This window comes from Pseudomassariella vexata, assembly GCF_002105095.1.
Source record: "Pseudomassariella vexata strain CBS 129021 chromosome Unknown BCR38scaffold_1, whole genome shotgun sequence".
NCBI lineage: Eukaryota > Fungi > Ascomycota > Sordariomycetes > Amphisphaeriales > Pseudomassariaceae > Pseudomassariella > Pseudomassariella vexata.
In genome coordinates, this window is record NW_024467956.1 from 1,764,332 (window position 1) to 1,778,206 (window position 13,875).

Consider the following 13,875-nt stretch of genomic DNA (forward strand, 5'->3'; position numbering starts at 1 on the left):
AGGCAAACAGACTACTGGCGTCCACGACGGCCGCATCGCCTTCGACTATAGCTTATTGTGATATTTCTACATTCGTCTAAGCCGCAAACTTGGCACGGTTATACACAGCCTTTGTAATTGGTTGGTATTCGCGGTCCCGCTGACTCGGGATGACTTTGGCTGACGCCCGGGCCCCCGACACACATACGGGGATATCCACGTCGTCCCCCTAGTTAGGGGAACGTGGATATTCGTTTATCTCCTTCCACCATACATGGCGGCTGACGGCCCCGCTGGCGACCGCCTAGCTTATTGGCTACAGGCCCCCTGCCCCCTGAACCGCTAGGCCTCTACAAGGCCAAGTGCCGCTGACTGGCGCCCTAAGACCCCTCCGACCCCACCCCCCCCCCTCCCCCCTCCCCCCCTCCCCTCTCCCCTGGCCGGCTGCGATACAGCGCTTCGTCCAGTGTTTAGAGCCGCTGGAACGATAGGCCTAATACTGCTAACCTGACCGAATACAAATACAGGGGCGGCACAAGACGATGTACGATGTAAGTTGCCCCGCGCTCTCCCCTTTCCCTCCTCTCCCCCCGGCGCCTCACCGCTCTCCTACCGGCTATCCGGCCTCGCTACTTATTTGTCTGTCTGTCTGTCTGTCTGTCTGTATATGGCGAGGACGAAGGAGACGGGGCGCGTTGCGCGTCTCGGAACCGATGCCGTTAATAGAGCTGAGTTACGGGCTAACACACAGAGGATCCTATCGCTTATCGACCAGTCCAGGCCGAAGAACACTGTTATAGCGTACAAGCCGAAGCAGAAGGAGTTCCAGGTATGTTGTTCGCTTACCTATCGGCCCCGTAGGTTGCCCGGTACGTAGCTAACGTCTTTATATATAGGAGTTCTGCCGGCGGAAGCAGTATGAGGATGCCGATACGGTTACGGAGGACAAGCTCCTCCTCTTTCTTGTTGAGGTCGTTACCGACCGGCCCCTGAGAGCCTGGAGCCGGAAGGCCGACCAGGGCGTCCCGCAGGAGGAGACGCGGCTCGGGTGGCGCTCCGTACGGAGCTATATTACAGCTATTACCGACCTCTATCGGACCCAGAGGACTTTAGGGATGAACACGCACCCCTCCCCGCGGGAAGACCACGTACGTGAGTACGTCCGGTCTCTCCAGCGGCGGGATGCGCAACGGGAGAAGGATCTATACGCGGATAAGGGCCGGGAGACCATCTTGGACGGCTATACCGAGGAGCAGTTCGAGCGGATCTGCTACGAGCTTTGGGCACATAGCAGCTCCTCGCCCGAATGTCACTTTCGGACACTCGTTGACCTCCTTCTCGGCCATTATATGCTTACTCGTGGCGGCGATCGGAGGGCGGCCGAAATCTCGGACCTGTTTACGTTTGAGCTGCAGGGCGAGGGCTCGACCCCTTGTATGCCGGTTATCCTAACTACCCGTGCGGGGAAGCAAAATCAGCATGGACGACTTGAGACCGCAGGGGCACTCCGCAATAGAAAACCGCTTATCTGTATGCTAGGTGGCCTTGCTTTTTACCTGCTGTACCGCTGGGATCTAACCGACGAGCCCTTCCCGGACCTGAGCCGGCGGTCGGCCTGGTACGATATCCGGCTGATCAAGGGGAGCGGGGCGGATCGTACAACAGCCTTCTCGTATAACGCGCAGCGGGACTGGGTTACTAAGGCCTTCCAGTACGCCGGGGTAACGTCACAGAAGAAAACGCATATCGGCCGCAGCGCTGGGGCTAAAACAGCTGAGTTGAAAGGCGTAAGCGAGGAACAGATACGACGAGCGGGCCGGTGGAACCAGGAGCAGATGGTCGGGTGTTATCTCAGCTCGTTACCCCGGAAGTTTATGCGTGTAATGGCCGGGCATCCGCCGCAGATGGGATGCTTCGAGGTCCGGCGGGCTACTATCACGCCCCCGGAGGCCCTGCTTAGGGAGATCTGGCCTGAGCTTGACAGCTGGAGGGATAGGTTCGGCCCTAGCCAGGACCAAGTTAGTGACCTAGCAGCTATGGGTCTAGTCGAATTACTCTTCCACCTCCGGAAGGTTATCCTACAGGACTCGGCCCTGCTACAGGAACAGTTCCCTAATAGCCCTATATGGGATCACCGGGTCTTTCAGCATAAGGCTTACGCGCTATTCGCCCGGCAGGTCCGAACTACAGCCCAGGAGGAGGAGCGCCCTAGCCAGCTAGCTCTCCTGACTCAGGCTATGCCGACGCTAGCTGACTACCTGAGGTCGATCGACGTACGCCACGAGGCAAGGATAGCTGAGCTTCAGCAGCAGACGGCGAAGCTTCAGCAGTCTCTCGATCAGCTCGTACACTCAGACCGTACCCAGTCTACGCAGCTCCAGAAACTCACGGCCGGCGGCCTTACCTTTCGCCTTGAGGCTACTCCAGTAACAGCACCTGTACCTTTACCTACAGAGGTAACAGTAGTAACAACAGTACCGACAACAGCATTAGCACCGGCCATAGCAGAGGGGCAGATACCAGTATTACGTAGTAATCCCTCTAACCGGTCGAACCTAGCACCTACCGGGCGACCTACTGAGCGTAGTTCCCTAAGTCCGCAGCCGTGTATCTGGGCAGGAAATCCAGCGCCCCCGAAGCACAGTATGTGCCGTACGACGCGTACAGTGGAGGGGCTATGGAGGGAGTGGACGATCGGGATCCGTGGCCAGCCGTCGGTTACCGAGTTAGACAGGCGTTGGGGCAGCCGGTGGAGATCTGGCCGCCGGAGCGAGGTACAGTGGTACTCTTTACGGAGCGAGGTTATCGTTGAGATTAGGAGGCAAGCACAAGCAAGGCGATGTAGCGAGGAGTCGGCGATGTGGATACTTAATTTGCAACAGCAGCAGATAGGCTGTTCTATAGACCAGCTATGTAAACGGTTACGGGCCGGGAGGAAGGCTCGCCTAGTATAGTAGGACCTACCCTAGCGGCCGGCCTTAGCCTACCAATAATACGTATATATTACGGGTACGAAACGGGAATCGACGCCTTACCTAGCTTTGTATTATATCTTTTACCCCCCGGAGCATCTCTCCTACCTGCTAGTTTGGTATCCGGACGTCGCCGAGCGGCCGGCCGTTAGGCCGGCCATCCGATGTGGTGATATTTGGGGCAACCGCTAGGGCCACTGCCTCATAATGTTCTGCCATGCCAGCATGGTGACCTCTCTTCTGTGTGCTGGTAATCTTCTCAGTTGAACGTTGGAAAACGTGACAGGGTTCCTGGAGAGGTCACAGACAGCGGTATCAGCTGCAGGACTACTCATGCCATCATCCTCGTTTCTTACAACTGATCTCTGTGAGATGATGTTTTCTCCAAAATTTCAGTATCAAATCTAAAATTCTACAAGATTGACTTCACTACGGCCTGAGTTTCCAACACGCTGATAATTGCTGTCGGACCGCACCAACCCGTTTACCCAGCTCTTTCGTGTTCTTTCATGCTCGATAGCTGACTTACAGACTTTATTTTTCTTCGTCAAACTTGCTCTGGTGTAAGGCACACTTCTCTATACTTAAGGCCCTTATGGCCACTTTCACTCCTTTGGACTGGGGGATATCAGAGAATACTCAATCCCATGCTTTGCCATAGCTTGCAATAAGTCCGATGGTTGCAAGATTAAGCAGATTTTAGTGAAAACTGGTCACTCTCGTGGGTTGGAACCGGCGTAAAGACGTCAAAGTGTACTCTATCATGAGGGATTGCAGAGGAGATAAATGACGGGTGGATGGTGCTAATGATGCCAAGGCGCTGGTAATATATTGATGCGAGAACAATGAGACTAGTTTAAAAGCCTAACACCTAACAATAGGCTCTCCTTGCGATTTGTTAGGTCTCATAACTACCAATAGGTCCACATTCTGAAAGAGCGGGTCCCTGGTCTTTTGACGGTCATTCAGTCAATACAATTCATTAATGAGTAAACACTCAACAATCAACAATAACAATAAACAGTGTGTAATGAAAAATGGGGACAGCGCACTAGGGAACGCGTATCTAGTCAAACTACAACAATACTGTACCACTTTCTATTTGGAAGGTCGCCTGTAATTACACAAGAATATACACCGACATTAAATGTATCCATGTCAATGCTAAGGTTAAAAGAAAGAACGTATAATGTGCTTATGAAACAGAAAGGATAATACAACAATAGAAAAGTAGCACAAATCTTATTTTAGGGGTTATATTCGATAATGTACAGCATGCGTTTACTCAACAGATGTATACTAATGCTACAATTCTTCGTGGCCCACAAATACAAAATTTTACCCCTAATTCGACTTTGACATATCTGTTTGCAGAAAATGTGAGAAGTCCCAAATAAGTATTTATTCAAAGTATTCATCCATGCCGGTTTGTGAGTCTCTATCCATGTGTTTAACTGTGACACCCTGAGATGTTTTCAAGAATTTGCTTGAAGGTGTTTAGACTAGCCCCTGTCGGCATTCTAAACCGTTCTCGAGAAACTTATCTTCTGGTACGAAATATTGCATTTTTATGATATCATGCTTTTGTATACTCTGACCGTTTCTCCTGATATAGTCTAACCAAGCTAGCCAAGCCGACGTCGCCGGTAGTCACCAGTCAAAAGTGGCTGATTGACATCAGCGAGGCCATGCTAGTCCTTCATAATCGTATTAATATCGAATCAGGAAAGGATCATGAAAAGCGGAGTGTATGCTATTGGCATTGCACTATGATATAACGTAGCACGACCCCGGTAAACTTGGAACTAAGCTGCGGGGAAAGTAACAGGCCATATTTAATGTTGCACCAAGTTCAACGATCTCTACATCACCACCCCTATTAGCTCTACTGTGTACGCTCAATGTTTTCGCCATATTCATTATGGAATCAGCCGTAGTGCCCAAAATGATACCAAAATACGTTCTTGCGTCGATTGCCGTCTCTGTCGGCGGATTGTTGAATGGCTACGACGCGGGCGGCATCGGTGCTATCACCGTCATGCCCGAGTTCGAAAAGACATTCGGAAAACTGTCGCCTTCGGTCGTGAATTTCGCCATCTCACTAACCATGCTCGCGAGAGCGTTCCCCGCGACCTGCGTCGGTCATCTCATCGACCGGACCGGACGACTTCGTGCCATGATTATTGGTGGCGTTATGTTTGGTATCAGCGCCACCATCCACGGCACCGCTATGACCCTGGCGCAATTCCTTGTTGGTCGAGCGCTCAGTAGACTCGGAGAGGGCCTCTATGTGAGCAACGTCAGTGTCTACATCGCCGAAATCGCCCCCGTGAAATCGCGCGGTGTCCTGGCCTGCTTACCGCAATTTATAGCTACTGCCGTGGTCTGTGTGGGTTACTTCACTGCGTACGGCTCGGTGGAAATCCCATCGAGCATGGTGCAGCATTTGCCGTACGTCGTGCAGGTCTCCCTAACGTTCGCCTTAGTTGGAAGCTGTCTTCCGCTGCCGGATTCGCCCGGGTGGTTGATATCGTATGGGAAGCGCGCCGAATCAATTCATGCACTAGAACGGCCATACTTCTCTTTGGTGTAGGCAGAGAGGTATTTCCTTCAGGGGGGCGAGCAGAGACCCAGTCTTTCGTCCTGGAAGAACTTCATCTTGCTTTTCAGGAGGAGTTACTGGTCGCAGACTATTCTGGCGCTATTCTTGCTCGGCATGGTCCAGCTTTCTGGTATCTACGGGGCTCTTTACGTATGCTGCTCCTTACTTTTTGGGCATGACCTCTTGCGCCACTTCGGGTCTTGTTCGCAAGATGTATGCCAGTGAGATTCAGCTTTCCAATACACGTCCTGCTGCCAACCGTGTTGCTCAAGGCCTGGGCTTTGTAAGTAATACACTGCATCTACATGTCATCTCACTTGATACTGGCTGTAGGTTACTAGTTTACCAACTGGGTCGTGGCAATCTTGACTCCAATTCTTTGGGATAAGTCCGCTTTGGCGCTTACTTTCTGTTTGGTGGACTTGCTCTGGGCACCGTACTTGTACTTGCAGCGTGCATGCCAGAGACTCGTGGTCGTTCCCTTGGGGACATTTGGTCAGCTTTCCACCGACAGCAACTTGGCGTTTAGAGCTTGCTAGCTACTTGCGACGAAGAAAAGCATGGCATACCAATAATGCTTTGAGTAACGGTATAGAAATGGACTCTCCAAAAACAACCTGCAAAGCATTTCTAGTTCAGGTTATATCTTGCGCAGTAACCTTCGGGTTGATGTGGTCACAGCCCTGTGATGTTGAATTTCTTGAAGAGGTGGTATCTATTTGAGAGACAGAACGTTTCCAACACTTTTGCGGGCACTCACACATCGAATCGGCCACTTCGGATTCTGCTTCGTCGAGCAGCTGAGTAGCGCTATCAGGATGAGATGAGCAAGGGGTACTTAGATGCTGGCCAACAGTACAGCGTAGAGGTGATAGTGGAGCTTTACTTATTGTGACTCTGCAGGATTATGCTACAAAATCCTTTGCTGTACGAAAACTTAGAAGAAAACAATGAGCATCTGTGCGTTTCCTCTTATTGAAGGAATCAGAGCAAAGCCGAAATAGTTATGTTGTGTCCCACTCTCATTGTTTCCAAGGCGTATTTCCCCTGCCAGAGTTTTGGCAAGCAAACTACCATTCATCAAGCGTCAGATCATGATTGACACAATATGTGCCCGCAATGCAAGGAGTTGATTGAATTACCACAATGAAAGGTTCTTTGGCATTTGAACAGAACATATAGGGGTCTGACGGCAATTACTAAATCGCGACCCTTTATTTCGCCCTCATCGTAGACTAGACAAGGTTAAATATCTCTGCACCCACAAACAAGTTGGCAGTGATAGCCTTCCATCGGCTACCAACAGTCATCATCAATCAAACTAGGGTAATATTCGATCTGCAAAAGCCACCCCTCAAAAGCCTCCTTCAAATACATTCAAAGCTAACAACAATACCATATGACTCTAACGGAAAAGGCTCTTTCCTCCGAAAAGATTTTTCTCGGCAACAGACCTGCACCTTCTTCTACTTACTCCGATGACAGTAAGAGTGGAAAGAGCACCTGGCAAAGCCCCACAAACAGCCAGTTACCGCACTCCACACCACGCAGGTGTTCAATAAATTCTTCTTAGATCTCCTGCAAACTCCTCTTATCTGAAAACCATCTCCTTCTGGAGATTCACTTTTGGTCTACATTTTTATCAGAAAGGCCTTTTCCCTGACATTACCGCTTCTGGTATGTCACGCGAACCTTGGAGCGGTTAGACAACCTGCCCACGCGTGGTGAATCAACACAGTATCAGAGACATCGTGACTCTCGTCGCTTAGTTTCGGCCACCCCTCAGTCAGATATCATCTGAACAACGTCAGAAACTGGTCAGCTTGCGCGCACACATAGTCTTCAATCATCGACGCTGTAACTTGAAGCTTACTGAGCAACAACACTGAAGCTCTTGAGTTGAGCAACTACGAACCGCTGAACATACCCCCTGACCAATCACGCAAACGGCAATTGTAAAGCTGGAAGGTGCTGCTACGCTTAGTTTCACGAACACATTGAACGACAAAGCTGTCTACGATTCACATCGCATATCCATGGCACTTTAAGGGCATTGCTGCTCGGCCCTGGTGTGAACAAAAACTCTAGGCAGCGCGGGCTGCCCTTCTCCGAGAATCATCTGGACCTTACTTTATAGCGAATGTCTTGCAAACGCTCTTCTCAGCTCCTTCTGAAACTTTTCTACGATTTGGGGACCATCGCCGACACAAATACAGAAGACTGCGGCTATCAACTTCCCGTTCTTCGCAGATATTCACTCCAAGAGCTTACTCCAGGTTGATAGTCTTGTGGAGCCTTCGTCAATTCACTTTCGATCCTTCTCTAAAATTTCCCGTAAGCACTGGCCGCGGGGTTGGAATATCACCCTCTCCAAGATCTGTACCGCATTCACTCCCAGAGTTCATTTTACGTTGGCAATCCTGCAGGGCTTCCATCTACTGACTTCCAAAGAAGGCCGGAATCAGCAGACGCATCACTACTATACTCTGGGTTGTGGAATGAAACCGCAATCATTTCCAATCCTGCACAACATTCACTCACGGACTTGCTCCTAGTTGACAACGTTGCGGGCCTTCCATCAAGTGGTTTCAGACCCATTTTAAAAGATTATTACACGTTGAACCAGAACTAGAGTCACCACTCTTTTCATATTCCGCGTAAAATTAACTTTCCGACTTCGACCCGCGTTCAGTCCTACGGGCCTTCAATCAACTATTTGACTTGCGAACTCAATCCGACTTCGCCAACACATCACAACAATACGTTAGTCAGGGACTTCAAGCACCTGCATTCCATATTTTCTACAAGGCATATCGGACCAGCTTTGCTTATCTCCCTTATATCCTCCCAACAGAGTGTCATCAAGGCCCTCAGGACTCGAGACGATCGCCATGTCTAAGAAGCAGCGTAAGGCGATGCTCGGACAGCTTCGTCTCTGCATCAGGGAAGCGGAAGCGCTGGTACATAGTGGCAACTATGGCCCTGGACCTAGTCTCTGGGATGACAACCCGGGCGATACTAGCTGGGGCGACAACACGAACGACAACACGGCCTCGGCCGACACTGCCACCTTCCCTACTGGAAACACTCTGTTTGGTGGAACCTTCCGTAGAAATTGGAACCCTACTCAAGCCGCAGAGCTCGTGCAGAAGCCGATGACTCGTCGAAAACCCCACTTTGAGCAGCTGGAGCGCTTTCAAGGATTGTTCATCGACCCTGACAGAATCAGATGCCACGCCTACAAGCCTGCAGCCATCTTCATGAAGGCGTGCGTGGAGAGCAACAAGCGAAGATTAGATGACGGACTTAAGCGCAAGTCGAAGATTTTCCGTAAGACGGATAATTTGAAGCGCTTGTTGGTGGAAGTGCGGGCTCGGGAGTCGCCTCTGCGCTACTACGTCGAGACCGTCTTGGACGAAGAGGACTCGGGTTCGTCTTGAGTCAAAAACGCAAACCTCCAACACGCCCTTCAAGCAGGGAAGGAACCGGAAATGGGACCGGAACGGTGATAAAGGCAACACCAAGAAACAGAACAGAAGGCTATCAAATGGTATGAGCCATCACGTCCGGTGGGCTTCCGAAACTTCTGGTCATCGCCACGAGCCCTGGGGGTAAAATGTGCCATGAGATGGTCATCGATGGCTGGTGATCCTTTGAGCTTCGAGGTTGGATTTGTGGGAATACACATGTGCAAGAATCATAATGGCGCAGGCTGTGCCAATGGATTTCTTCACTCCTCTCTTACGAATAATAGTGGTCCTTGAGGCATCTGATACTCACTAAACTTGACATTCGATGAATTGCCACGTGCGCCAGTAGAGTTAGACGATTCAGACTCAATTTTTTGGACATCACACGCTAGTGATAACTATCAATAAGCAGGTATAGTAATCTGCTACACTCCGCTTCGGTGCCACAAAGGATCACATACTAACAAACCGGCCCTGTATGATACACATCAGGTTGAACGAAATCATCCCTGATAACGGCAAGCTGCATCAAATCCCCCTTTCAATGATATATCTAGCAACCTCAGAACAATCATGCCGCCCCTTCACTCTGTCCAAAAGTGCATTCGTCAACAATTACTGAACATTGCCCAAGGAGCGAGCCGCTCTCTCTAAGGATGTCAGGAACGGCTAGGCCGCAAGGCAATAATACAGAGTGCAGGAGAGACCCAGGTGTTCCTGCTGTTGATCACCGGGTGGTCACTGGTAGTCACAGGTAGGTATGCCCAGAATAGTTTATTGATCTCAGACCTTCCCTTCTTCCTCCTCTAAGACACTTCCGTTATATAGATACCCAGACCCCCTATTCCGAACTACAATGCCCTGAATCCTCGGGTTCCACGATCTCGGGTTCCATGATATTCCAAGACCTCCCACCAGGTTCTATGACCCACCGGCTCCCCACCGGCTCCCCACCGGTGCCATGCATCCAGCGCTCTGACGAAGGGCCTGGACATTAGAAACCTGGGGCTAAATTACAACTATAGGGCATATTGAGGTCGCCACGCTGGAAATAAGAGAGCAGTTGACAACTAGAGTTAGTAATTAGCCTAGAGTTTAGGAGGGTGACGATGAAGACGAGAACTCGTCGCTGGATGACCCACACGTCGTGTATTTGTTTATACCGTGGTGTTGATACATTCGATGTTGTAGAAAGCCACGTGGTAGGCGGATGTTAAGGAAATTCTCATGAGATTGGATAGTAGCATGGCAGGCTTTACGGTTGGTAGTTGGGTAGGGGCTCAACCTCATTGGAGGGACCTGGACAAGCTTGAGCTTGAGCTGCACACTTGGAGGGGGGAGGATCAGGAGGGAACTCTACGTTCACCTCGTTTTCTTGTCGGCTTCGTCAAGTGTTATACGTTTCAATGCTTAAGGCGGCGGCGAGGAACGCCATTTTACAGGATACCAGACAATATAGTCGGCTTCAGCAAGGCTTGCGGCAGACAGAAATTCTGCACCTAACATACATGCAAAATGCTGTAAACAGCCAGGTGTTCAATATACTTGACAGGCCAAACTTTCAGTAGTATGATGCCACCACATACCATAACGGTGGGCGATTTGGCATGTTTCGTCAGTATTGGGGTCAGCCACGCCGTGGACAACCTGCAACACCAATGTTTTGCTGTAAATGGCACTAACACCACGAAGCTTTACTCGACCTATCCTGCCTGGCTCTTGGTGCCAGTTGGAGTCCTAGCAAATACCACTTGTCAATCAACTCGTTTTGAATATTCCAATGGATTCCGGAGGAGAGTCTGGCGGAGAATCGGGATCACGAACATAGGGGGCAAGATATTTTCAGTGACGCAACACTAGCAGATGCGAAGAGATTGAATATACGAGATCCTCTCTGTTGACGATATCTAGGACCGGATGTAGTTGATAAATGAATAATGAAGTCGGGAAGCCGAGTCCGCAACGCATAATTCAGGCTGGTGGCCGTATACGCGTCTTGGCACAGAGGCGCCGCCGCCTCACTGTGGCTGGATCGACCCCTCTGAAAACATAGGAAGGTCCAAGCGACTTCTTTATCAATCTGATCCCATCGATCGTGTTAACTATCGCGATAATAGCCTCAAACAGAAACAATTCGGTCCGAAACTCTTCATTACCAATCACTGATGTCAGTGAAACTCCTGCAATAGGCCCTCCCTCGCTTTGGCGGGGTTGTCTCTCCGACGATTCCCCGCATAGATGCCCCAACGATGATGTCGGAGAACACTCCACTGAGGGGCGGACAAGCTCGAACGACAAGAGACGAGAAGTAGACGTGAGGAATATTGTGTTTATATAAGACTCCGTTCCTTGCCAGACCACTGGATCCGAGCCTTCATTCTCCTCAAAACTACTCTTCGCATATTCGAGAGCCCAAGCCAATATTCAAGATACCGACACTACAAGCAAGCACCATGGCCGAATCCAAGAAGTTGAATGTTGGCGTAATCGGCTACGGGTAAGGACTATTCTCACTCTCTTCACAAGTCACCCCAAGGCTCGCTCCTCTCTTACTGACAGCCTACATAGCTTGTCTGCCAAAGTGTTCCACATCCCCTTCATCAAGTCCACGCCCACGCTCAACCTCCACTCGATCCTCCAACGCACCCCCACAGCCCAAGGCTCAGCTCCCGCCGACTACCCCTCCATCCAACACCACACGTCCCTCGACTCCTTCCTCGCCGACGCTGCCCTCGACCTCGTCGTTCTCTCCGTCCCGCCACAAACGCACTTCTCCTTCGCCAAGCAAGCCCTCGAGGCGGGGAAACATGTCTTCGTCGAGAAGCCGTTCGTGCCCACCTCGCAGGAAGCCGACCAGCTCATCGCGCTGGCCAAGGAGAAGTCCCGTATGATCTGCGTGTATCAGAACCGCCGCTGGGACAGCGATTTCTTGACCGTGCGCAAATTGATCGCGGAGGGCACCCTGGGCAGGATCGTCGAGTTCGAGACGCACTTTGATCGTCTGAAGTTGGAGAAGCCGGCGTCGTGGAAGGGCGAGTTGGGGATGGACCAGGGAGGAGGCGCGCTCTACGATTTGGGGACCCATCTGATTGATCAGGCGTACGTTCTATTCGGCATGCCGCGGAGCGTGTTCGCGAAGCTAGTGGATCAGCGCGATGGGGCGATCGCCGAGGACGGGAACGACGTTCATCCAGATAGTGTTACGGCCCAGCTGTTCTACGAGGACGGTACGCTGGTCCATGTTCGGATTGCCATTGTAAGCGTTGAGAAGAAGCAGTTGAGGTACTGGATTCGGGGTACAAAGGGGAGTTATCGTAAGTTGGGACTGGATCCGCAAGAGGACCAGCTGAAAGCGGGCCTGACCGTTAACGATGCTGGGTTTGGGTATGAGGAGTCCGAGTGGAATGGAACTCTCACGACGTTGGGTGATGATGGAAAGATCGAGGAGAAGACTTGCCCCACGATTGAGCCGGAGACATATGGAAAAATTTACGAGCTGTATACGAAGGCGCTGCACAGTGGGAAGGAGGAGGATATACCTGTGCCGGCCAGTCAAGCGAGGGATGTGTTGAGGATTATCGAAGCTGCGAAGGAGAGTGCTAAGAATGGGCGGGAAGTAAAGCTGTCGTAAGCTTATTCCAAGTAGTGATTAGGCCTAACAAAATCGAATCATCCCAAGTACCTTCATTCCCGTCTAAGCACAGATCGTGCCATGCGGTCTTGCATGTCATTCCTGATGAATTCGGTCTTGATGATTCCATCATGTGCATCGACTCTATCTCTTCGGAAAACCAGGCTCCTGCCGGTCGATACTGGCAAATATACATATCGATGTGGAGTGAAAGGAAATATGAACTCCATCACCATTTGGGTCTCCGGTATCTCTGATGGTCCGTGATGAACACATTTCAGTATGATGCAACTGCCTTCGCAGCCAGACAAAATACCACAATGATGACAATCTGTAACAATTCATATGAGCATCAATGTCTGGTGAGCGCAAAGTGGTCATGCAAGACGTTCCCGGTCAAGGCCGAGACGTTCATTCTGTGTGTCTGGTGCTCCTTAGTGGGCGCGCATTCTAGGTAAGATTTTTATTCCGTAATCTTTGTTCGCTTCGGTTTCGCAAGACTTCATTTATGTCTTTCCTAACACAGTCCATATAGTAGTCGCATGGAAAGGCGGCAAGCCCGCCAGTGTTGATATGACCGTTGCCACTCCGTGGAACTAGCTCTGGAATGCGTCCCTATAATTTGTGTGATCTGGGGTGGTTCTATCTCCTCACAGAGTACGCCAGCACGGAAAACGTCGGGAATCGGGAGGAAGACTGGGGAACAGATACAGGATCGCTGTTCGGAAGCGATACTGCATCTTGTAGATCTATCATCGAAGCAAAGGAGTCAACTTTCCACCAACGTAAGATATTGACTATTTCAATGACCGTCGTCTTAGCATATTGTTCGCCGAACTTCCTTCGCGCTGCATCGTTTCTTCTCGAGGACGTCGACGCCATCGGCGCCACACGATCCCAAGTCTGATGCAGCTTGGAATGGTCTCAACGTCAGTCAACATCGCAGAAGACTATGTAGTTACTCAGCCTCCTTAATGTTCTCGATGGCGTGGCATCACAAAAGAGGCGAGATTTTATTACAATAACAACCATATCAAAGCATCTCATGATGCACTCGTAATTACATAAGGTATACTAAAGTAAGCAGTATCAGACTTTGTGCTGATTTCATTTGCTGTATGTGAAGAGTCACGTCAGGGGAGAAAATATCTTGTAGGGATTGTTTGATAATTTGGATAACAAGACCTGTCTGTCTCATGCAATATCGAACGTTCTTTTCCC

The 13,875-nt window shown here is 50.5% G+C and overlaps 3 protein-coding genes across 3 annotated transcripts; all 3 read left to right on the plus strand.

Moving 5' to 3' along the window:
- Positions 1 to 4,896: 4,896 nt before the first annotated feature.
- BCR38DRAFT_479882 (general substrate transporter) lies at positions 4,897 to 5,544 on the plus strand (the record flags this gene model as incomplete). The annotated part of the gene is made up of 1 exon (XM_040863213.1): positions 4,897 to 5,544. The coding sequence occupies one exon, from the start codon at positions 4,897 to 4,899 to the stop codon at positions 5,542 to 5,544; it is 648 nt and encodes a 215-aa protein (XP_040720977.1).
- A 2,900-nt stretch (positions 5,545 to 8,444) lies between these two features.
- BCR38DRAFT_470360 (uncharacterized protein) lies at positions 8,445 to 8,993 on the plus strand (the record flags this gene model as incomplete). Its single annotated transcript, XM_040862835.1, has 1 exon — positions 8,445 to 8,993. One exon carries the CDS (start codon positions 8,445 to 8,447, stop codon positions 8,991 to 8,993), a length of 549 nt encoding a protein of 182 aa, XP_040720978.1.
- A 2,092-nt stretch (positions 8,994 to 11,085) lies between these two features.
- BCR38DRAFT_9248 (oxidoreductase domain-containing protein) lies at positions 11,086 to 12,863 on the plus strand. The gene is made up of 2 exons (XM_040865770.1): positions 11,086 to 11,520; positions 11,592 to 12,863. Exons 1-2 carry the CDS (start codon positions 11,477 to 11,479, stop codon positions 12,652 to 12,654), a joined length of 1,107 nt encoding a protein of 368 aa, XP_040720979.1. The 5' UTR covers positions 11,086 to 11,476; the 3' UTR covers positions 12,655 to 12,863.
- Positions 12,864 to 13,875: the final 1,012 nt, after the last annotated feature.